At 35.4% G+C, this 24,751-nt stretch overlaps 1 protein-coding gene across 7 annotated transcripts in view; it reads right to left on the minus strand.

The window, feature by feature from the left end:
• Positions 1-24,751, minus strand: part of RAPGEF6 (Rap guanine nucleotide exchange factor 6) — a 236,183-nt gene that overhangs the window by 39,930 nt on the left and 171,502 nt on the right. For all 7 annotated transcript variants that reach the window (XM_012446998.3, XM_012447211.2, XM_012446922.3 and 4 more), the window contains 4 exons: positions 19,373-19,613; positions 11,930-12,087; positions 4,082-4,322; positions 1,544-1,927 (listed from right to left, as the gene is read on the minus strand). In XM_012446998.3, the coding sequence (XP_012302421.1) occupies positions 1,544-1,927; positions 4,082-4,322; positions 11,930-12,087; positions 19,373-19,613 (1,024 nt within the window). The remainder of the gene's footprint in view (positions 1-1,543; positions 1,928-4,081; positions 4,323-11,929; positions 12,088-19,372; positions 19,614-24,751) is intronic.

The following is a 24,751-nucleotide window of genomic DNA, read 5'->3' on the forward strand; positions in this document are numbered from 1 at the left end:
GTTCTTTATATTCTTTGCTCTACCTGAATATGAAATACAAGAATACAAAGTAATTATCTTAAAAAGAGTACCTTAAAAAGAATTATCTTAAAAAGAAAAACAAAGCAATTATCTTTACATGAGCTATGAAAATGTGCAGAACAAATATTCTTTGTAACAAAACAAACTTCTTAACCAAACAAAACCTCTTAACCAAATCTCAGCCCTTTCCTATACCTTGCTTCTTTGGGCTACTGTCCATATCTTCTCTCAAATCACTCTCTTTCGTTGGCTTTAATGACACTATCATAACTGTGCTACTCTATTTCTTGTATTGATCCTTCATCCCTTTGGCTAGATTCTTTTTCTTCTTTACCCTCACACTGAGAGGGCTACTAAGTAGATTTCTACCACTTTCTTTCTACACCCTTTTTATATAGAGATTTATTCTCTCGGTGTCAATCCATTTTCTTCATAGTGGACTCTAAAACTGAGCCCATAATTCTCCAATTCTTTACTTGATGTTTCCTTTACAAATAGGTTCAATTTCTAGCCTTCCAAGTGTTTATCAGTGGCATCTTTATTCCCCTGTTTTAGACCTGTTTAAAAACTGTGATGTAAGTGGTGTAATTCCTGCATTTTACAGATAAGAAACCATATCTTCAGTTTTCCACTGACACACTGCTACTGTATGGAGAGGCAGGATTCAAATACAGGTGCAGCTGATTCTAAAGATCACTCTGATAATCTCTAGTTCACTTGCAGCCACTGGTTAATTTAATAAAGGAGTATCCTATTATCACGCAGAGTCATGATTAAAGAGTCCCTATAAATAATCCTCTTTTTAATCTTACATGAGGAGTAGAAACAAATCATTATAAATTCTGTGGGGGATGTGTATAGGTAGGATTAGTTCAAGTGGAATTATACTGCCCTGAGCTTATGAATTTCAAAGCATTTTTGTAATTCTAATGGCCTAGCTTGGTTGAGTAACACCACATCCAGTCATATCTCATGTAGTTCCTGGCAAACAGGAAGAGGTTACCAAATGGTTGCTATTATTATTATCGATGTGGTTATTTCAAAAATAGCAACTTTAGGTCAAAGTACTGATACCATACTGTGATTTTTCAGTGTTAAATCATAGTGAGGTAGGTACCTTAAAAAGCACAGTACAGAAATCTAATGATAAAGAACAGCCACTGGGCACATATCTGAAGAGGGTATAATCACTCAAGGTGCAGGATTGGGGGTCAGGGGGAAGAAAGAAAAATTAGAAGGCAATTACTCACTTTCATTTACAACAAAGAAGTAAAAGAAATCGATGTGATGTCACGATCTCCCAGGCCGTGACCAATAAAAAGAAGAAAAAGAAAGATGGAAGAAACAAAAATAGAAAAAGCCAATACCACCAGAATGGATAATATATTAAATCTAACAGTACTTCAATAAAGGCATATTAATTGAATGTTTCTTTTCATAGGCATTTAATACCTTAGCAGAAAATCAGCTTCATGTAATGACAGAACCGTACAGACATTTGTACCTATTCGTATCAACCTACCTTATTATTGCAAACATGGAATTGAAGTTCTTACATTCTCGACAATGAAGTGCGATTTTAATAAAATGCTTAATAATCTTCATTCGTTTGAGTTGATTTGCTTCAGTTAAAATTTCTGAGGCAACCCAGAATGTCTCTTGGTTTACAATGTCCTCAAACCTCTTCAAGTGACTATTTCCTGTTTTGGAATTTAACTTAAAAAGGTCATCGATGTACTCAGTTGGCTCAATATTACGAAACAAATCAAAATCCCTCATTGACAGCTGGGTGGCCACCTCAATGGTACTGAGCTGCAGCATGGATAGCTGGCTTTCCTTAACTAGTTCTTGAGCATCTTCATCTGAACATAAGGTTTCTGTTTCCATATTATTTTTTAAATAATACCTAAATTAAAAAAAATTAAATGCAATCATAAATATGATTAAATAAGAGCACTTTTCCTTTTTTGTTGTAAAATATTTTACTATTAATAACTTTTAGCCAAAAATATTTATTCACAGATAAAATGAAAAATCAACATTTTAAATGAGATTTTTGAGAAGTCTGTCTCTTATTCCACCAACTGACATCTGTTAAAGATTAAAAATAATGTTGTTATGTCATAAACTTAATCATTTTATAAAGCTATTTAGTATCTGTCAAATACTATTTTAGGTACTTGTCTTGCCCTCATAAAGCTTTTATTTTACTATTTTATCTGACAGATAGTTGGTAATATGTAAATATTTGTTTATGGACAGCATGAATTCTAATTAAGACAAATTCGTGAATCAAGATTAAAAACCTCTATTCAGAAGTTGCTGCACTCATTTCCTTTTAAAATAAATTTCCAAGTGAAGCAAGAAGAATAAAATCTACAAAAAAGGGAGAAACACTTCCACTAATGGTTTCTCCCTTGTTAAATACAAAACCTGATTCCAAAAAGTGGCAATGATTAGCAACCATACATTAAGACCTCTACTTTGCCTTCTTCTCTTTAGATCATTAAGTCTATGGCACTTAAAAGCTAAAAGACAGAAAATCTCTTGTACAGGAATGTTACTAAGGAAAAGAGGTAATGTATCACATGCTTTATACTTCATTTTTTCTAATAATCCAACTTGATTTAAGCCTAAGTTTATGTCCATCTATCCACCTATTTTTTACTGTCAAGAAACTACTTTTTCTGCATTTAGACTGTTCATATGCCTAAGACAATGCATTAATAACACTGCTGAAACTCATTATACTATATATAATAATGTTTAACATTATCAAGTATGGTATACTTAATAACTCATTTAATCCCTACAAAATTCCCATGAGGTAGATTCTATTATTACTATCCTCATTTTATGGATGAGGAAATTCAGGCAGAGAAGGTATATAACTTGCTTAAGGTCACACAACTAGAGCTGGGATCTGAATGTGGGCAGTCTGAATCCAGGGTCTATGTTCTTAACCACTACGTACAGCCAGCAAAACACAGTTAACTCATTTTCATTTCACAGAAACCATGGCATGCAGTCACTGTAAGCTTTCCAAGGATCTTGTTCTACATATGAAACTGGATTACCAAAAAAGATTATTCTGAGAGCGGCTGGGCATAGTGGCTCATGCCTATAATCCCAGTACTTTGGGAGGTCACGGCAGGCGGATCACTTGGGGTCAAAAGTTTGAAACCAGCCTGGCCAACATGGTGAAACCCCGTCTCTACTCAAAATACAAAAATTAGCTGGGCGTGGTGGCATATGCCTGTAGTCCCAGCTACTCAGAACGCTGAGGCAGGAGAACTGCTTGAACCCCAGGAGGTGGAGGTTGCAGTAAGCCAAGATTGCGCCACTGCACTCTAGCCTGGGTGACAGACTCCATCTTCAAAAAAAAAAAAGGATTATTCTCAGAGAAAATTACCACAGTAAGGAAGAGATGTACTACAGAAATAATCTAGTATTAAATAATTTTCAGAATATATTTTAAAATTTAAAAAAATTTCCTGCATATTCATAAAAGGAAAACTACTTAGAAAAACCATGGCTTCTTTTGCCAAAGTACATGCTGGCTATATTAAAAACAAATTCATAAATCAGTAGATATAGATATTCAGATATATATATAAAGATTTTAGAAAAAGAACTGTGAAAACCATGGCTTATTTTGCCAAAGTACATACTGGCCATATTAAAAACAAATTTATAAATTAGTAGATACAGATATTCAGATATATATGAAGATTTGTATCACTCAGTTTCCTCCTCTACAAAAAACAGGAATTAGAGTATATCAATGGTTCTAAGACTTTATTTTAGTAGGAATAATAAGGTATTTTATCAAGCCATCTTCTTCCAAGGGTTACTCTGGGGTGGTCTTTACAAATGTTCCTTAAGATTCCATTTCCATAATTATAAAGACAAAAAAGCTTGGAAAATAAAGAAACCCTATTTTAATTCTAGAGTGAATTTAGCAACACTAAAACATGTTTCTACTTACAATATCTGTTTTAACAGGGAATCTTCAAAAGCACATTTACAAATAAGCACAACCACTAATAAGCTTATTCACCTTCCATTGAGTTGAATTCTATCAGCTAATTTGGAGAACTGATCTGGAAGTCTTCTCTGCTTTATGACACCCTCAGGAGTAACAGAAACTTCACAGAGAGAGTATGTGTCGGATGCACCAGTCAAACCAAATTCATGAACAGCATGACAAACCACTTCTTTAGCTGTAGTGTCTTTACTGATGATAATGTAACAACTTTGCTGATCCGCTTTGAAAACTCTTATAACTTGATCAGGAATATCTACATAAATAGAAAGATATGCCTTGTTATTTTTTTAAAAATTACTTTTAAACTCTTCAAAAGGCAATTATGAACACAATGATCCCTTTGAACATTGAAATATACATTTCTATTTCACAATATTAACAGAAGACACTGTTACATTTATTGATAAATACATCCAAATTTTTTTTTGGATAACAAAACATGGATAGAAAAGTCCAAAGATAAAACTTGGGATCATACTGTATATATGATTGGGAAGCGACAATTTTTTTCACTTAATATCTTATAAACATTTTAATGTCATTATATATTCTTCTACCAAACTATTTTTAATGAAGACATAGTACTCCATAATGTGTTATTTTATATATTTCAATTATCCAAACCCCCAATGACATGTAGATTGCTTACCACTTTCTATTATTATAAATGACATTACAATATGCCTGTTACTCCCTGTCAAAAGTAAATAAGCTTCTGCAGGCAATCTAATTATTTCCTCAGTGAAAATTCTCAAAAAGAGAATTGCTGAGTTAGAAGGCATGCATCTTTTAAAGTTTTTGAAGTATACTGCCAAATTTTTCTCCAGAGAGGTTATAATATTTTATAATCCTAGAGTGTAAGAGAACAAATATGGTCACATCCTTATCAAAATTGTGTATTAATGTTTTGCTTTCCCATTTCATAAGCCCTATTTTTTCCCTCCCTCCAAATATAATGTCATTATTTTTTCACTTCTTTGGTTACTGGCAAGACTCAGTATTTTAAAGAAGAAATAATACTAGTTTAATAAATCATTATTATTTTAATAAAATACTTTATGGTATCCTTTATGATTTTTCCTACTGTACTGTAGTAGATAACAACACTTAGTCAACTATGAATTGGAAAATGTTTAGTTTCTATATTTTATTTATTTTTAACACAGGAAAATTTTAAGCGTTAACCTGGTAAAATCTCTTTGCCCTTGAGATTTCAGCTATTAGTAGAAAAATTCTAATTCAAGACAATGTTTATATGATAAGCACACATAAATAATAGTATCCACTACAGAACACTTGTTTTATCTTATTTCTTTTTGTCATTATATAACTCTGGACCAATGTTCAACATGATGAGTTGGCTAATTTTTAATATAATTAAATGTAAGTGAAAAGTGATTTTATAGCACAAACAAATACTAAAAATTTTTCCTGTGACAATAAATTACTGTTGCAAAAATTTCCTTTTTTAAAAATTAGGAATACGGGCTGGGCATGACTCAAACCTGTAATCCCAGGACTCTGGGAGGCCGAGGCTGGAGAATCGCTTGAGCCCAGGAGTTTGAGACCAGCCTGGGTATATAGTAAGACCCTGTCTCTACAAAAATATTTTAAAAATTAGCTGAGTGTGGTGGTGCATGCTTGTAGTCCCAGCTACCTGGAAGGTGGAAGTAGGAGAATCACTTGAGCCTGGGAGGGTAAAGATGCAGTGAGCTGAGATCATGCCACTGTACTCCACCTGGGGCAACAGAGTAAGACTTCGTCTCAAAAAAAAAAACTAGGGAATATGTATTACTTTGACTTTTTTGTATGTGTGTGGACTGCAGGGAGGGTAGGTTGGGAGATCTGCGGTGCTCAAGTAATTATATGCTGTTTGTCCAGCATCACCTACTTAGCATTATGGAACTGTTAACCAAATTACAAATTCATTTCAATATGTCCTGAGGTATAATCTCTGGTATAGGAGGGAAAAATGGAGCAGGTATAGATATGGCAGGAAATATTTTCATAAAATAAATTTTTTGGTCCTCTTGAGACTGAGGATAAAAAAAAAAAAAGACTTGCTCTGAGGATTCAAAAATTCAACTGAATATACATGAATATAATTCCAGGGAGAAGGAGTCTAAGACAACATATGTTGAATGTTCTGGGTCCTGTCAAGTTGAAAGTAGAATACTTCATCTACTCAGGTTCCTTCTGTAAGAAGGATACATCAAACTCTCTCCTTAATGTATTAAGAAATCTGAGTCATCAAATACATCTTGTTCAGATTTCACTCTGATGAGTCAATCCTTAGTGGGCTGCTGACATCATCAGGTTTTTAAACCTACAAGGTTTAAGGTCAGACTGTTTGAGGATCTACCAAAATCAGAGATACTTCTTGAAATAGTTTGGCTGTGTCTCCAACTAAATCTCATCTTGAACTGTAACTCCTACAATTCCCACATGTCATGGGAGGGACCCAGTGGGAGGTAACTGAGTCACGGGAGAATAGTCTTTCTCATGCTATTCTCAGAATAGTGAGTAAGTCTCACAAGATCTGATGGTTTTAAAAAGAGGAGATCCCCTGCACAAACTCTTTCTTTGTCTGCCACCAACCACGTAAGATGTGACTTGCTCCTCCCTTGCTTTCTGTCATGATTGTGAGGCTTCCCCAGCGACATGGAACTGCGAGTTCTCCATTAAACCTTTGGTATGTCTTGGGTATGTCTTTACCAGTAGCATGAAAACAGACTAATAATACTTCTCCACCCTGTGCTAGAAGATTATTGTGAGCAAATGGAAATTTCAATTTGCCAAGAGAAAGATATTGAACAAATGAGTTTCACTATCTTTTTAAGTCCATAAAAAAGGATCAAACAATATACTGTTATTATCTTTACTGTTGCTACCCTCTTCATAAAAGTAGGTCTCAGTTGTCCTGGGCTCCAGAATTGAATCAGTTTACTAGATCGTTGGGGGCTAAGCCTTAGCCAGTGGTACTGACTGCCCTTGAGGGAATGGGGAGATGTTTTGATACCTTTTATTACTTTCTTCAGAGAAACGTATTCACAAAGACAGGGTGGGAATTCGTATACATTTCATGTTCTCTTACTTTGCTGCCAATATACTGTAACATCTTCTGGGAAGGAGCACACAATTGTGTATCTTGCTGCATGTTAAAAAGTCATACTTTGTTAAAGTGATTTGTCCATGTGAAGGACAAATTGTTATGTGGTCACATAAGAATGATTCAGGTATCACAAATGGGTGCCTTTAGAACAGATCCATAAATAGGATTATCTAAAGGGTACCCCTTAATCTAACTTTGATGAATCTGCCAAGGTAACAAATGTCAACTTGGAAAACTCATGGAAAGACACCAGAGGAAAAAATTTCTCTGCATTGACATTAGTGACAGTGTAAACCTCTTTTTCTATTTTAGAATTGTTACATATATATTACATAATATTCTTTACAAACATGTTTCTTGTTAGTAGGAAAACAACATACATGCCAAACACAATATTTGGCATGCAGCAGACACTCAAATGTTAATCGATTAGAAGAATGGTCAGTATGTTTGAATAATGTTGAATCAAAATGGAAAAGTGATCCAATCATTTCAAATTTTAGGCACAAAGCTAAAAAGCACACAAAAATACAGTACAATTTTAAAGGCAAAACAGATATTTAAAAAGACTCTTGGAAGCCAGGAGTGGTGGTTCATACCTATAATCCTAGCACTCTAGCACTTTAGGAGGCTGAGGTGGGCAGACCGCTTGAGCCCAGGAGAACAGACTCGCCTGAGTAACATGGAGAAGCCCCGCCTCCACAAAAATTACAAACATTAGCTGTGTGGGCCTATAGGCCTGGCTACTCTGGAGTTTGAGGTGGGAGAATCACTGAGCCCAGGAGGTAGAGGCTGCAGTGAGCCGAGAACACACCACTGCAGTCCAGCCTGGGTGACAGAGCGAGACTGTCAAAAAAAAAAAACTTGGAAGATCAAGGTTCATATTTCATTTCTTAGAAAGCGTATGTAATAGGTAAACAAATTAATAGAAACCTCAGATATCCAGACTTTCAACCAGAGAAGAAATTTCTAGAGAGCTAACTTATAAATCTTACAGGAGTAAAATTAAAAAATAAATACTTGAAGGATATATGTACTGACCCTGAAATTACACTAAAAATGGGAGAACTTTTAGGTATTTAAGATGATCTTTAAAAAAAAAGACTACCTTTCATTCTGCTTTAAATTGTTAACTGCTGAATAAATATTTATGAAGTGCCTGTTATGTGTCAACAGTGTTCCAGGTGATGAAGATACAGTGGTAAGTGAGATAGATAAAGCCTCTACTTTTAGGAATTTACTTACATTCAAGTGGGTAAACGACAACTCAAGTAAAGACAGACATCAAGCAAGGAAGACAATTCATATAGTGAAAAGCGCCACAAAATAAACAAAGGGTAGTGGTATATTAAAGACTGAAAAAATTGTTCTGTAAAGAGCCAGATAGTAAATATTTTAAGTTTTGCAGGCCAAGTGGCAAAACACATATTTTTTAGGCACTTATATAACAAGAAAACAAATTCCCACAAAATACTTTGACAAAATTCAAAATATAATAATGCATACATAAAACACAAAAAGATATGTGAACACAAAGATTAGGTAATACTGTGTTTACTAACAGGGGACTGGTTAAAAAAATTCTCTATTAGTTGTTTAAAAATTGTTGGTAGAACATTGTGAAACAGAAAAGTATTCAAAGGTATATTGCTAAAGTGAAACAGTTAAGTAAAAGAAAAGTAAAACATCTCATTTGGGATGCAAGGAATGGCACACACATTTTATGTGCAATAAAATTTCTGGAAGGATATACAAGTAAATTATAACTGTAAATTCTGGGGAGTGGAGACTTTTATATTCTTTTTCTGGCAGTTTAAATATTTTTAAAGCTATGATTGTGTTCCTTTATAATTAAAAACTAGTCAAAATAAGAAATTTTCAATGAAGAAAAAATTAAGTTTACTATAGGAAATAAATCAAATAAAGGTTTGTGCTATTAAGCGAAAAGAAGTAAGCTGTAAGTTCTTTATGCAGACCTAGAAAAAAATTCCTTTTTGAATTCCTTTTGGACACACTTCTAGACTTTCAACCAGAGATGAAATTTCTAGAGAGCTAACTTATAAATCTTAGAGGAGTAAAATTTAAAAATTCTAATTATTTTGAGTCTCATCTTGTATTGAGTCGGAAATCCCAAAGAACATTTCAGAAGTTACAGAAAAGCATGTATACTCTGATTTTCTCCAACATGAAAACATACATATATTTTTAAAAAATGACTAAAAGGACATATGCCAGTTAATACTGGCTACCTTCTAAGCGGAAGGAAAAGTTCAGCTTACTACTTCATTCAATTCTGTATCACTGAACTTTTTTAAAATAACAAAATACACACAAACAAGGGCAACAGAATACCACAGTCTTCAAGATACTTACAATAAAAATCAACAGCTGTATGCAGCAAAAATAAAGCAAAATCATAAAGTAAGCAATCAAAAACAAACTATTAAACAGTTCTGTAGCTTTGCCCCCACTTTCATCTTGATCTAGTAATAACTTTGAAAATGCAGCATAAACATAGGAAAGCTCAACACCGATAAACATTAATCAAACTTGGCTGTTACACATGTCCTATAATATACATATGTGATGTATAAAGCTCATTTAAATTTTTGTGCTGTTGTATAAATTACATAAGCTGAATTTGGAATCAACTGGGAATTGTATTTTTTCAGTCCAAATATAAATAATATCCATCACTAGATAAAAAGCCTGAGACATATTGGTCTTTCTCTGAACAGATTTTTAAAAAGCATCTTTATCTTTAGTCCTTTTAACATGTTTTCAAGGAAAGAATTAATGTAATCAACCTGAAATCAAGTTGAGTAGCACACCTTCTCTGCAGAGGTCTGAATTTCAGCTCTATGGGACTTAGTTTCTAAAATTCAATAATTTCAACCTCTTCTCTTTGTTCCCCCAGGTTAAATATCCAACTTACTTCTCCACCTCTTTCTACAACGCTATCCCTTATACCCTCAGCCCCATGTCCTACATATACCTATGGCAAAAACACAGCCATATAAATTATTAAAACTACAAATCATAAGGTCCCTAATACTTGTCTTATGAAAATACTATATTTAATTTGTGCTTTGGTAGCATGAAAACACTTTATTTTTGAATGTTCTATGTAATATAAAAAGTACTGCTGTAGAACACACATACAGAGACACAGAAATAAATTCTTATCCTACCACACAGCAAACAACAGGAGAAGCTGACTCTGTGGCAGATGGAGGTGGGTTTCCCAGATGAAGTAACATTTGAGTTCAGCACTGACAAAAAAAAAGTTCACGGGACACGCAAGGAGAGGGCCATGGTGGCAAATATGGGCAAAAAAAGAGCGTTCTGAAAGTTTATTCCATACTCAGGCAGGATGGATGAAGTAACAGTGGGGAGAGAATGACAGAACAGAGGCGGCTAGAAAGGCGGTTGAGGTCAGCAACACTTCTTCACGCTGGTAGTGACATTTCTTTTATATACCAAAAACTGAATCCAGTTTGCAGTTTTCTTACCTCTGTGATATCTTAATGTTTACTTTACCTTTTTAGGTAAATAGTTTAATTAACTTTATACCTTGGTAACAATCTTCACATTAACTTTGGATCAAATAAATGGAGTGTTGTCTCATCAATGACACCTCACTAATATAAAAATCACTACAAATGTCTTAGGAAAATAATAACTCATTAAATCTCTGTTGTGAAAAGCACACTGGTAGCCATGTAGAGAGTGTGATGTGTCAGAACAGATTACTGGATTTAATAAACTCTCTAGTGGTTAAGTGGTAACTGAAATATAAAGGAAGAAACCATGTGCAGAATGACCTTCATTAATTGTTATTAGGTTATGTCCTGAGGTTTTTATTTAAGATGCTATAATAAAACATGAACTTTACTAATGCACTTGTATTTCCTTCTTTCCAATAAATACCAAGATGGAATTGAGTTTCCTCCCTTTCATACTAGCTGCTAGGAACTTTAGAGTCAAACTGAAGCTGAATCAGAACTATGCTTATGTTTGTAGAAACATATTTTTCTCCTACCTTTCCTTAGATCCCATTACGTGTTTCATTTTTTAATTGTTTATGCCTTTTTTAAAAAACCATCTCAAATCATTTAAGTAATGGATATATAATTACTCAAAGCCAAAGGTTTCCTACCTGGTAACAAAATTTTAGATTATATAATTGTGACAATTTTTGCCTCTAGACATGAACAGATCCAAAAAAATTAACTTGACATCCCACATTGAAAGTCCAAACAATAATGAAAAATATGCTATAATGAATGCTCTGATAACAATATATGACAAATACAACTTTAGCTTAAGGTGTTTGAGGAAAATCTGCTTTTAGAAAATTATGAACACTTTTCTGTACATCACAGAAAAAGGTAAGTGAAGCTACTTAGATGAAAACAATCTGCCTTATTCTTTTCCACACCGTGAGTAAGCTGTATCTTGGCGGAGAAGTGTCTCTGTTTTCATTCTGCTGCTTAGATTAGGATTACCAAAAGATACCTAATTCTGTGGTTAGAGGTAGTCTTTTTTTTTATGTACCTCTGTTCTATTTTAGAGGAAGTACTAAACAAATTAACAGAACAGGACAATCTCCCTTTAGCCTTTTGCATCAAGTCTAGAGTGAAGAGAAGAGGGTTCCAAGTAAATTTGGTATTTGCTGCATAAGGCTTAACCATCTATTTGTTCATTTGGTACCAATACGGCAATATAAAATCACATATGAAAATTACCTGAAGGATTGGAAAAATCCAACATACTGGTGGTAGGCTGCAGGAGATCAGGGCTGCTGGATGAAAGTGTTCCAGGAATGGGCATTATAGCCAGACTATGCCTACAGTGCCTTGTTCCCACAATGCTGTCATCTTGTGATTGGCTTAGGCCTCCATCACTTCAAAAGAATGTCATATATCACTTCAAAGTATTTGAGAGTATTTAAGTAGTAAACATTTCTGTTCCCTGTGCACTAAGGCATAACAGAACCAATTCAAAGAGGTGATTTAAACAATTGAAATACTACCGCAATTTTTAAAAGACAATTGTAATGATGAAAATGGGATTAAAATATTTTTAAACAATTATATTAAAATAAAATTTAACTTATACATCTAAATAATTCTACTGCATCCTAATTAAACTATCTTATTTAGTACCTACTGGTTTGGGTGAAGAAACTGAACCTGAGTATTTAGGGAACACTTGAAATTTGCCAGTTTTAGTGGACACTAATATATGTATCCAAAAATGCACAGCCACACCATAGCAAGGTGTTCTCTTTCTCTTTCCCTTTCTCCAGAAAATCCTGGTGATCATCTAGGAAACAGATGGAGTCTACATTCAAACCAAAAAATATGGCAGGTTGTAGATAATAATGGGGCCAAGTTCAAGTGACAAAGTAAGAGTAGTCTTCAAACAATGGTCCAGAAAAAAAAAAATAGAATTAAGAAAATCACAGTCTCTAAAGTTCATTCTAAGAGTACATTATTTCTTGTTTAATCTCTCAAGTCTAATTATTTAAGCAAACAAAATAATCCTCCTTTAAAATATTTTAGAAGTGCGACATAGGCAACTCTAAATCCACCTAAGAGAAAAAATAAAAACAAAGAAACAAACACCGTCACTTAGGTTTTAGATACCCGAAAATATTAGCTTATTTTAAAGCAAAAGAGTCAACAAAAACGTAAGATAGCAGTGAAAAAGAAGTCCATTAACATCAATAACCAAAAACTACTTCTAAGGGTTGTAATTACATTAAAACCAATGCTTTCAGTTGCTATTATTAATTCGTCTATATTTTATCGAATGCAACATTTTGCCTAGTACTTGCTGTGCATACAAATGGAAGTATCACAGAATACTTACCTACTATCATGAAAAAAATTAAAGTACAGTATTATAAATAATATGGAATACATTTAAATTATGTTAGATGTAAAATATAGGATTTTAGGTAGATTAGAAAACTATGCAAGATGGAGAGTTAGACTGTTAAATAAACTGCAAAAGGACTGTTAATAGTCAGACAAGGAAGAGAAAGCCAGGATCTGAGAGAGCTGAAGAGTCAGAGAAAAGCAGAAAGACATGGAAGAAAGCAAAGATTAGTGCTTCAAGAGCAAGCTTTGATGTCAGGCAGACCTGAGCTATTAGCTGCTTGACTTCAGGCAAATTTTGTTCTCTTTGTAAACATTGTTTTTCTCATCTGTAAATGTGAATAATACTATCTCCCCCAGGAATACTGAAAAATTAGGTAATAAAGGCAAATGTTTTGGTGCAAAGGTACACAGGACTGACTGACTGACTTATTTATTTATTTATGAGACGGAGTCTCCCTCTGTTGCCAGGCTGGAGTGCACTGCAACCTCGCCTCCCAGGTTCAAGTGATTCTCCTGCCTCAGCCTCCCGAGTAGCTGGGACTATAGGTGTGTGCCACCACACACAGCTAATTTTTGTGTATTTTTAGTAGAGACAGGGGCTTCACCATATTGGCCAGGATGATCTCAATCTCTTGATCTTGTGATCTACCTGCCTCGGCCTCCCAAAGTGCTGGAACTACAGGCGTGAGCCACCACGATTGGCCACACAGGACTTTTAAGAATGGAGTTTTACAAAAGTTAAAATTACAATAGGGCTGGGTGAGGGTGGCTCACACCTGTAATCCCAGCACTTTGGGAGGCTGAGGCGGATGGATTATCGAAGGTCAGGAGTTCAGGACCAGCCTGGCCAACATGGTGAAACCCCGACTCTACTAAAAATACTATAATTAGCCAGGTGTGGTGGCGGGCGTCTGTAATCCCAGCTATTCGAAAGTAGGAGAATCCCTTGAATCTGGGAGGTGGAGGCTGCAGTGAGCTGAGATCCTGCCATTCTACTCCAGCCTGGGCAACAGAGCAAGACTCCATCTCAAACATAAATAAATAAATAAGAATAGTATAAACCTAGAAGGGAGAAGTATTTTAGTCAATTTATATTACAAAGTAAAGGAGGACAAGGTAGGTCTAAGTAAAGGCGCTACAGAAACAGGAAGTACTTTCCTGGGGAGAAAAGGCAATCTAATTTGACAGATAAGGTAAAGGAAATACCTCATTGGTAAATAATTTGCATTTACCCTAAATTGGCTTCTTATAATTAGGTTTGTATTCCTAAAGATCAGAGTTAAATGTTCTACGCTTAGATAAAAGGGCCTTCAAAGGTATTTATATATAGAAAATGAAGATGTTTTAAAAAACAGTCTTTCTTTAATTGATCTCTGAAAACAAACAGATCAATTTTTGGACACAGAGGGTGCGATAACAATCCAAGGAAGCAAACTATTAAAGAGGTTAGCCAATCCTACTAATAAAGTAGAAGCCACTTTAATAATGTTAAAAAGTTACAATTTTCTATTAAAGGTAGTTAACTGGATCAGTTGCAGCAACCTGGAATCACTATAGAGGTGAAGAAGTACAGGCAGAGGTGGGTAGATCACCTGGGGTCAGGGGTTTGAGACCAGCCTGGCCAACATGGTAAAACACCATCTCTACTAAAAAATACAAAATTAGCTGGGCAGGGTGGCACACTCCTGTAATCCCAGCTACTTGGGAGGCTGAGGCAGGAGAATTGCTTGAATCTTGGAGGCAGAGGTTGCAGTGAGCCAAGATCACTCCACTGCACTCCAGCCTGGGTGACAAGAGCAAGACTCTGTCTCGAAAAAAAAAAAATACAGAAAATACTAAAAGTTCTGATATCTCTTACTCATGCTATTTACATCACTTCTGCTTTTGAATACTCAACAGAGACAACACTGTACAGCTATAAATATGTAAAGCTGGTTACAAATTCATAGTAATTAAGGTGGGAAGTGCATAAATGAAAACTATACTGTCATGTACAATCCATGCTATGCCATGAATGAAACAGTATTTAGTTGGCAAAATAACCATGCTTATTTGAAAGCTGAATTGATAAAGCCCATTTGGCAAGTAATCGTATCATTCTTACCAAAACAGTCTCCTGAGAAGGTGATGCAATAACAGAAACAAAATTGTTTAAAAAAATTCCTCAGTACTTCCCCAACACTAAACTTACTTAGGATAAAAGTACTTAGTTTCATCTGATTAAACGAAAAAGGCCACATACATATCATCAATACGCAAATTAAAAAGAATCCCAATATTTAAAAAGCAAACAAAAGTTAAGTATTTTGACAAGAAATGGGGAGGAAAAAATACTAATTCTTGTTCAACAAGCAGGGCAGTTTATTTCTGGGACTGTTACAATGAATAATTCAAAGATGTTACTTAGGCAACTGTGATTTTAAAAACAAACAAAATAAAAGCTGCATGATTTTTAAGAAAGAAAAACAAATTTCCTGAAATGTGGAGTATTCTTAGGTCAATAAAAACCATACTTCTGTCTTAACTTACAGATATAATTAAAATCAGTAACATTTTTCACTTTAATTTTTAGGAACATTCTTTTAAAATTGTATCATGGTTTGTTTGGGATTTTGGAATTACCTATTCTTATCTCAAGTATTTGTTCTTTCCTTACAATATTCTTTCTTTGCTCCTCTCACAGATGCAGGCATTGTTTCTTTTCTATGACAACTCATCCCTTACTCTTACAGAATTGAGTGCTGCTAAAAGCAGAGAACTAGTTTCTGTTCTTGGTGCCTCTTCCAAAGAGGTCTGGCACACAGGAGACACTCAGAAATTGTGAAACTGAACTAATTAAACATTTTTTTCAATTAAAAAATAACAAATGTTCAAGAAGAAAACTTGCAAAATACAGAAAGAAAGCATGGAAGAAAGAGAAAAATTACCTATGAAACCATGCCTTCCAAAAACCACAATCAACATTTTGATATTTTTCCTTCTAGTCATTTTTCTGATGTATAGCCCAATTTATTTAACCAATCCTTGTAGTTGGACAATTAGGGTGTTCCCAATTTTGTTTTAGTATAGATAAAACAACTGAGAGAGAGCATCTATATATACATCTTCATCTAATTACTATTAGAATCAGAATTACTGAATCGAAAAATTTTGCCATTTTAAAATATTTATTGGCCGGACACGGTGGCTCAAACTTGTAATCCCAGCACTCTGGGAGGCTAAGGCGGGTGGATCACCTGAGGTCAGGAGTTGCAGACCAGCCTGGCCAATATGGCGAAACCCTGTCTCGACTAAAAATTTAAAAATTTATTTTATTTTTATTTTTTTTGAGACGGAGTTTCACTCTGTCACTCAGGCTGCAGTGCAGTGGCACGATCTTGGCTCGCCACAACCTCCACCTCCTGGGTTTAAGTGATTCTCCTGCCTCAGCCTCTCAAGTAGCTGGGATTACAGGTGTGCATCACCACGCCCGGCTAATTTTTGTAGTTCTCTTGCCTCAGCCTCCTGAGTAGCTGGGATTACAGGTGTGCGTCACCATGTCCAGCTAGCTATTTATATTTTTAGTAGAGATGGGCTTTCACAATGTTGGCCACGCTGGTCTTGACCTCCTGGCCTCAAGTGATCCATCCACCTTGGCCTCCCAAAATGCTGGGATTACAGGCATAAGACACTGCATCCAGTCAGAATTTTGCCACTTTTAAAGCTTTTAATGGAAAGGTTGCATTACTTTATACTACTACACCAGTCTAAACTTTTATAAACTTATTGCATTATCAATTCTGTCCCTGACCATTCTGTCAATCTCTGATGAAAAAAATAGTATCCAGTATTAAACTGTATATCCTGGATCAGTATCAATATGGAACATCTGTGTCACGTTTTTCTGTCTATTTTTCCACTGAAGTTTTAGTGATTTTTTTTCTATCTGATTTCTGAGAACTCTTTATATACAAAGGATCATATACTTTTGTGTAGCAGAAGGAATTGTCTGAATTCTCTTCAAATGACTGTCAAGAAATATGATACATTCTCAAAAATGTAAAGCGGCCAGTCTGATGGGTAAGATCAGTTCCAACAAAACAGGCTCCAGAAACCTGTGACTTCTAAGATAACCTCTGTTTTCTGTATTTATCTGAAATGATTAGCATTTTACTCTAATGAAACATGTTTAGAAAGGACAGGTTAACATAAACTTCTGAAGTGCATAATTTCATTCATATTTATATTTATAACCAAGTGTTTTCCTGTTGCCACAAAGCAAGAGACTCAATAACCCCTTCTGAGTTTAAGTAAAACTATTTTTACCAGATGGTCCTCTTTTATTGGGTACCAATATAAAGTTATAATACTTTAAAATAGTCAACTGATTGTTCCTGGCAACCTCAGTTCTACGCCTCTTGCAGCAACCAAAGATAGAATTCAAGTACAGTAACTAATTCCCACCCACTTCACCAAAAGATGTGGAGATGAGATACTGATTTAGCCGCCTGAAACTTAAGTACAGCTAGTTTGAATGTGATACTAACAAGCTGAAGAGTTATAATTACAGTGTTGTCTGGCTTTAGATGACACACGTCACAACTGTGTCACTGGTCAAAATGAGACGCAGTTAATGGGAAACAGACGTATTCCAGACGAAACTCATCAAGGTTTCTGGAAGTGGAACTCAGGGCATTATACCCTGAGGGATTCTCCTCGTGCATTCTTTTCTGCCTTCTGGATCCTCAGTTTTGTCCCTTTTCTACAGTGATTTCTGATCATACCCAACTGTCCCCTACCTCTTCAATGTGAGCTGGCCCCTCTAACATTCTCCTTACTCAATACAAATTTGTGAGACTAAGCCTTTTCTTACAGTGTTTGCTACAGTACACTCAACATTCAAAAATTTTGGTATTTTAAAGTAATGATTTTTATAAGCCACTCACCTCAAGGATCGAATTGAGTAATGAACTTTTAGAAATCAGTGAGATTAAGAACAAAGCTCAGGGTATTTCATTTCTCTGAGTTCAAAATGAAATAAGGAGTAAATGTGTTTCCCTGACTAGAAATAAGAATTCAGGAAGACGAGCATTTCTGATTGAAAAATCTTTGAGATTTTTAATTATTGAAAAAATATTTTAAAATAGCTGTCATTAAGATGAGAGCTGACACAATTCCTAGTTGCCACCCAATTGTTCTCCCTGCTATCACTGCTATATTGTGCTATATCCACAACCCCAAATCACTAACATAGCCATCAAGGAAGTCTTCCAAAAAGAATAAATCTTATCAAATCACATGTCTTCTTATGGCTCCCTGTCATGACATAATGAAGTTTGTTATCTTTAGCATAATATTCAAGGTCTCTCATAACCTACTTCTCTTGCTCCGGCTCTAGTTGTATACACAGAAACACGGTCTATTCAAACCTAACAAGTTTGTTCCTGCCTCCACTTATCACCCTGCAATGTGAGAACTTTGCAATTTGCTTAGATTATCAGCTCTTGGAGGATAAGAATCTTCATCTATTAATCTTCCCGTCTCTGGCTTAGTATATAATAAATGTGTAGAGAATAAGGGTTCCTGATGTGAATTCCTCAGAGGTAAGGACTATCTCTTTATTTCTATAACTATCACCTAGCACAACCGCCATGAACTTTCAAGAGGCAAATATTTTAATATATTTTTTGAACATTCTTTATTTCGTTCACTGATTATTCACTGTCTTAACTTATTCAATAAATATTAACTGAGTGCCTACTATGTGCTAAGTATTGTACTGCTCTTGTTTAGAACTTTTGTAACTGCTTCAGGAAGTTGCTAATGTAATATATACTAGAGTCATCCCTAATCACGACACTTTAGTGGACTGATTTCATCATTATTTTACAAACGTAATTTACATTTAAAATCTTCAAGTATTACTACGTTTTGGTGATATCCTATTTGGAAACAGAAATAGGTCTGATTAAAAAGTTCAAATTTACAACTCAAGAAGGAATAAATGGTGCTACAAGGAAAAAATGATTTTTTAAAAAAACAAAAAACTGGTGAATGGGTCTCAAGATTAAGGTGTACGATTTGTAATTCAGGAGACTAAAATTTCCAAAATTCAAAATAATGCTATTGTATAATCTGAAAGTGGTAACCTCATGAAAGTGACAGGGAGATGTTCAAATGTATTCTTATATAAGTACTGTTTGAAGAGTTTATGATACATTAGTTATATATTAAGCAAAACTTACTCAAGCCTCCCCCAACCCCAGATAAAAACTTTACAGTGAATGTGAAAATTCCTGCATGGCTAAGATTGGCATTACTTACCTAAATAGTTTTGGAGGCAAGATACTAAATCGTGTTTTATCCAAAATCTTCCTGATTTTGTTTCTTCCACCTGAAACAGTATTTGCTTTAACTTTCTTACTTCCTTTCTCTTGTGATGCCTGTTCAATATCTCCTGGCACATGCTGGATAGAATGGCGATTACTTTTTTTTTCCGCAATTTTCGGAATATGAGGTACACCAGATTTCTCCTGTTCAGTCCTACAAAGTAACTCTTTGAACACTGTGGAAATGAAACAAACTTGTCATTTCTTTAGAATATTTTTATAATACCAACAACAAATTTTAAGAATAAACACGGTCACTTTCCATTATCTGAACTTTCACAGTCTCATTCAACTAAACATTGTCAAGTATTTACTCACCCTTTAGCAGCTATATCTACTTCTTTCTCTAGTTTTCATACCTCACTATACTTCTGATGTTGCCCAACACTAATAAAAGGAAAGTCAGTTGAGGGGAAAGAGAAAGGAAGTGGGCAGGCTGCAGGCATGTTTGAAAAAACAAAGGTTTCTATTTAGGGTAGTAACTAATATAACCACTAATCAACTAAGTTTATAGAAACAGATATTTAGGTTCTATTGTATGTTATTCCTTATAATACAGCTGACCCTTGAACAATATGAGTTTGAACTACGTGGGTCCATTTATACTTGGATTTTTTTCACCCAAACATGGACTGAAAATACAGTATTTTTGGGATGCAAAAACTTGCAGTATGGCTCTGAAGGACCAACTGTGGGTCTTGAATATGCATGAATTTTGGTGTACATGGGATGGAGGTCCTGTAACCAACACTATGCATATACCGAGGGATAACTACATATGTCACTTGAGATGAGACCTGACTACTATAGTCAGGGCCAGATTGTAAAATTTAGATGAGAAAAGCTTTGTTGGGCTTTATTTTTACCTTTACCAAAAAACAGTAATTTTGGTTATTGATTGATTGATTGATTGATTTTGAGATGGAGTCTTGCTCTGTCGCCCAGGCTGGAGTACAGTGGCACACTCCCAGCTCACTGCAACCTCCACCTCCCGGGTTCAAGGGATTGTCTTGCCTTGGCTTCCCAAGTGGCTGGGATTACAGGCATGCACCACCACACCTGGCTAATTTTTGTATTTTTAGTAGAGACAGGGTTTCCCTATGTTGGCCAGGCTTGTCTTGAATTCCTGACCTCAGGTGACTCACCCACTTTGGCCTCCCAAAGTGCTAGGATTATAGGTGTGAGCTATGATGCCTGGCCTAATTTTGGTAATTTAAATTTGGTAATATATAACGATTTCTCAAGGTCACATTTATGAGACTGTCATTCAGTAAAGCTGCTAAAAAAAATCCACTTCAGTGGTCTGAAGTAAACAAGTAAACAACCAATCATATCTTAAATACCTTTCTCTCTCTTTTTTTTTTCTGAGAAAGGGTCTCACTGTTGCCCAGCCTAAGTACAGTGGCATGATCACAGCTCACTGCAGCCTCGACCTCCCTGGGCTCAGGTGATCCTCCCAAGGAGCTGGGATTACAGATGCATGCTATCATACCGGGTTAATTTTTGTAGTTTATTTGTAAAGACGGAGTTTTGACATGTTGCCCAGGATAGCCTCCAACTCCTAGGCTCTAGAGATCTGCCTGTCTCAGCCTTACAAAGTGCTGGGATTACAGGCGTGAGCCACCATGTCCAGACTCAAGTATCTTTCTATTAAGTCTAACTAAGTCTGGTGAATTTCATCCTTAATGAGGGTACAGGTACATTGGGGAAATTCCCTATGTGCCTACACCAAAGTTTCACCTTGTGAGAATGGCTACATCTCCTTGGGATAAAGCAAAGATAAATCTGCATAAAGTTAAATATCTAGAAATGATTAGTCATGGTGCCTGAAGAGGACTGAATTAGAAAAACAGTGGTTGCGTACTCTTAGAAAAGACTTAAAGGTCTTCAACTACATGAGCTGTGGAAGCAAACACTCAGCTTATCATTAGATACAGCTTTGAGCAGTTATGCTGTACCTTTTTTTTAAGCTGTAAATTGTGTGAATACGGCCACCAAAAACCCAATCACAGAGAATTGTTTTAGAAACCAAAAGAAAAGAAAAGCATGAGTTTACCAGAAAAATCAAAGGACTCGGAAGTAAGACAAATTCTTAAAGCCTTAAGAATTGATTAAAACATTTACGACTTGGTATTCACTTGCAAAATCTGGACTGATTTCAGGGTTTCAACAGAAGGATGATACCACATTACTAAAGCACAGTGCAAGTTTATGAAAAGCATATATTTCTGCTTTCAAAGTGATGGAGATTTTTTAGGATTTAACTTCCATAAAGTCTGCATTAGAATAAAATTTATATTTTAAAAATTTAAGCCATATGGTAATAATATATACACACACGTACGTATTTGTGTATACATATGTTTATCTGTGTATACGTATGTATGTGCTTTTTGGAAATAGGGTCGGTTCTCACTCTGTTGGCCAGGTTGGAATGCAGTGGCATGAGCACAGCTCACTGCAGCCTCGACTTTATAGGCTCATGTGATACTCCCACTTCCATCTGCTGGGTAGCTGAGACTACAAGCATATACTACTGCACCCAGCTCATTTTTTCTACTTTTGTAGAGATGCGGTCTCACTATGTTTCCTAGGCTCAAGTGATCCTTCTGCCTCAGCCTCCCAAAGTGATGGGATTACCGGCAGGAGCCACCACGGCCAGCCAATACTTTTTTAGCTTAAAATTCAGATATTCATTCATTCAAAAAATACTTACTAACATATGAACACAGGTCAGGCACTTCACTAGATGTCTGTATATTACTCCTGTTGTGGAGTTTACAGACAGTCTAAGATGCATGAAATATAACCAGAGGAGCTACTTGAGAGTAGGAAAGGGCAATCTTCCTTAAGCAAGTCATCTATTAAAAAGAGATCAGACAGATGAGTAGATTTTAACCAGGCAAAGAAGAAAAAGGATGAGTAATCCTAAGTAAAAAAAAAATCACAAGTTCAAAGTCCCTGTGGTAGAAGGAAAGTTCAAGAAAATGAAAATGACTACAGAACAAGGTAGAGATGAGGCCAAATAATGCCACGCTAAGGTATTCAAATTTTCTGTTAGAGCAACAGGAAAACTTTGAAGGGGCAGCAGATTTCCTTAGTAATGTGTATATAAAGTAACTGAATTATTTTTAAAAATCATCAAATTTGGCTGGGCATGGTGGCTTATGCCTGAAATCCCAGCACTCTGGGAGGCGGAGGTGGGTGGATCACCTGAGGTCAGAAGTCTGAGACCAGCCTGGCCAACAGGGTGAAACTAAAAATATAAAAATTAGCTGGGCATGGTGGTACACACCTGTAAACCTAGTTACTCCAGAGGATGAGACAGGAGAATCGCTTGAACCCAGGAGGCAGAGGTTGCAGTGAGCTGAGATTGAGCCACTCCATTCCAACCTGGGCAACAGCGTGAGACTGTCTCAAAAAAAAAAAAAAATTAAATTTCTCCACTGGACTTGTGTATGCAATTATAAGCAAAAATTTGTGGAGCTTGTAGTTTGTTGATAAAGAGGAGAAATGATTGTATTAAATTAAAAAAAACTGTTAAGGAGAAAAATGAAAGGATATTGAGCACATGTAATTACAATGCTATTAAACAGCAATATCAGACATTATATATGAATTAAAAGTAAAAGTGCCCAAGAATCTATAAAAGCTTAATAAATTTGACTACATAAAAATTTAAAATGTCTCTCTTTCTACATATGTGTGTATGCATTCACAAACACATGAAACAAAAGTCAAAACACAAACCACTGGGGAAAATACTTTCAAGTTTTAAACTCTTTAAGAAGAGCTGAAAAATACTATTTTAATTTATAAAGTGTTCAAATGAGTCAATAAAAGATGAATAAAAATATATAAAGGGGCAGATGAAATTAAAAGACTTTATACAAAAGAAATGCCAAAACACATAAAAAAGGGTGCTCAACCTTACTCATTATTAAATAATGTATATCATAATTTAAAAGGTTGATTAGACCCACTGCAGAGGTATTCTTATACACTGATGAATGAAGCACAGATCGTGATAAACTTCCAGAAAGTAAAACATTGTAGTGTCTGTCAAAAGCAATTCCACTTTGAGAAATTTATCATATAGCTGGATCTATATCAGCATAAAAGTACAAAGAGTTTTTATTATATCACTGTTAACAGCAAAAACCATAAACAATCTAAAATATCTATAGGACATTAACTCAAAAGATTATGGTAATAATAGAATTCTATGTAATAATAAAAATCATGCAACAAGTAGATCTGTATGAACTGATGCGAAAAGGTACAGAACATTGTACAAAGTGTGGTCCCAATGTATACCTATCTTTAGTATTTTAGTTTTCAAAATATATGTACGTATTACTTTTATTAAAACTTAAAATGACAAGTTATTAAAGAAGTAGGATTTTTGTTCTTTAGAGACAGGGTGTCACCCAGGCTGGAGTGCAGGGACACAATCACAGCTCATTACAGTCTTGAACTCCTGGGCTCAGGTGATCTTCCTGCCTCAGCCTCTCAAGTAGCTGGGACTACAGGCGCATGCTACCATGTCCAGCTAAATTTTAATGTTTTTTTGAGACAGGGGTTTCACTATGTGGCCCAGGCTGGACTTGGAACTCCTGGCCTCACTCGATCCTCCCACCACAGCCTCCTAAAATGCTAGGATTACAGGCATGAGCCACCATGCTTGGCCAGAAGTTGGATTTTTAAAGATGTTAGAAAGCTGTGGAAGCCAAGAGGAATAGATGAATTAAAATTCCAGAACAAGAAGAGGGTAATCTGAGATTGTCAGCTGTTTTCTTCTCTGAGTGCATTTGCTAAATCTAAACATGATGTGTGGGTCAGGTAGAGGGACTCTTCTAGGAGAGAGAGAACTTTAGATGGCTGTGAGGGCTTGCATGAAAACTAGAACACAATGAAGCCTAAAAGCAGTGTCACTTTTTTCACACAGGTCAACTGCTGTTAGTAGGAGTTCCCTTTTCTCACTCCTCAAGCCAGGCTTCTCCTGGATCTCTGTATGTACCACAGTACTAACATCCAGGTTTCAGGTTGTCTTGAGTCCAACATAGGGCATACTAGAATTAAAGTAATAGTAAATTCATGGCTGGTGGTGGTACTCTGAATTCTGGTATTCTTCTGTGAATTGCTGTTGCTATCTGCTTTTCAGAGTTCTCAAATAGGTGGGTCAAGATTCTGCCCAGGTTTAGTATTAAGTTCAGTGGGAGATGAAGGGTGGTGTATGTTTACTATATCTGAAACTGAAATATTTGATTTTTATATTCATGGACATAAGATAACAAACTTTCAATCTGTGTCT

This window comes from Aotus nancymaae, unplaced genomic scaffold (assembly GCF_030222135.1).
Source record: "Aotus nancymaae isolate 86718 unplaced genomic scaffold, 86718_ANA_hifiasm-v0.15.2.pri h1tg000064l_1, whole genome shotgun sequence".
Taxonomy (NCBI): domain Eukaryota; kingdom Metazoa; phylum Chordata; class Mammalia; order Primates; family Aotidae; genus Aotus; species Aotus nancymaae.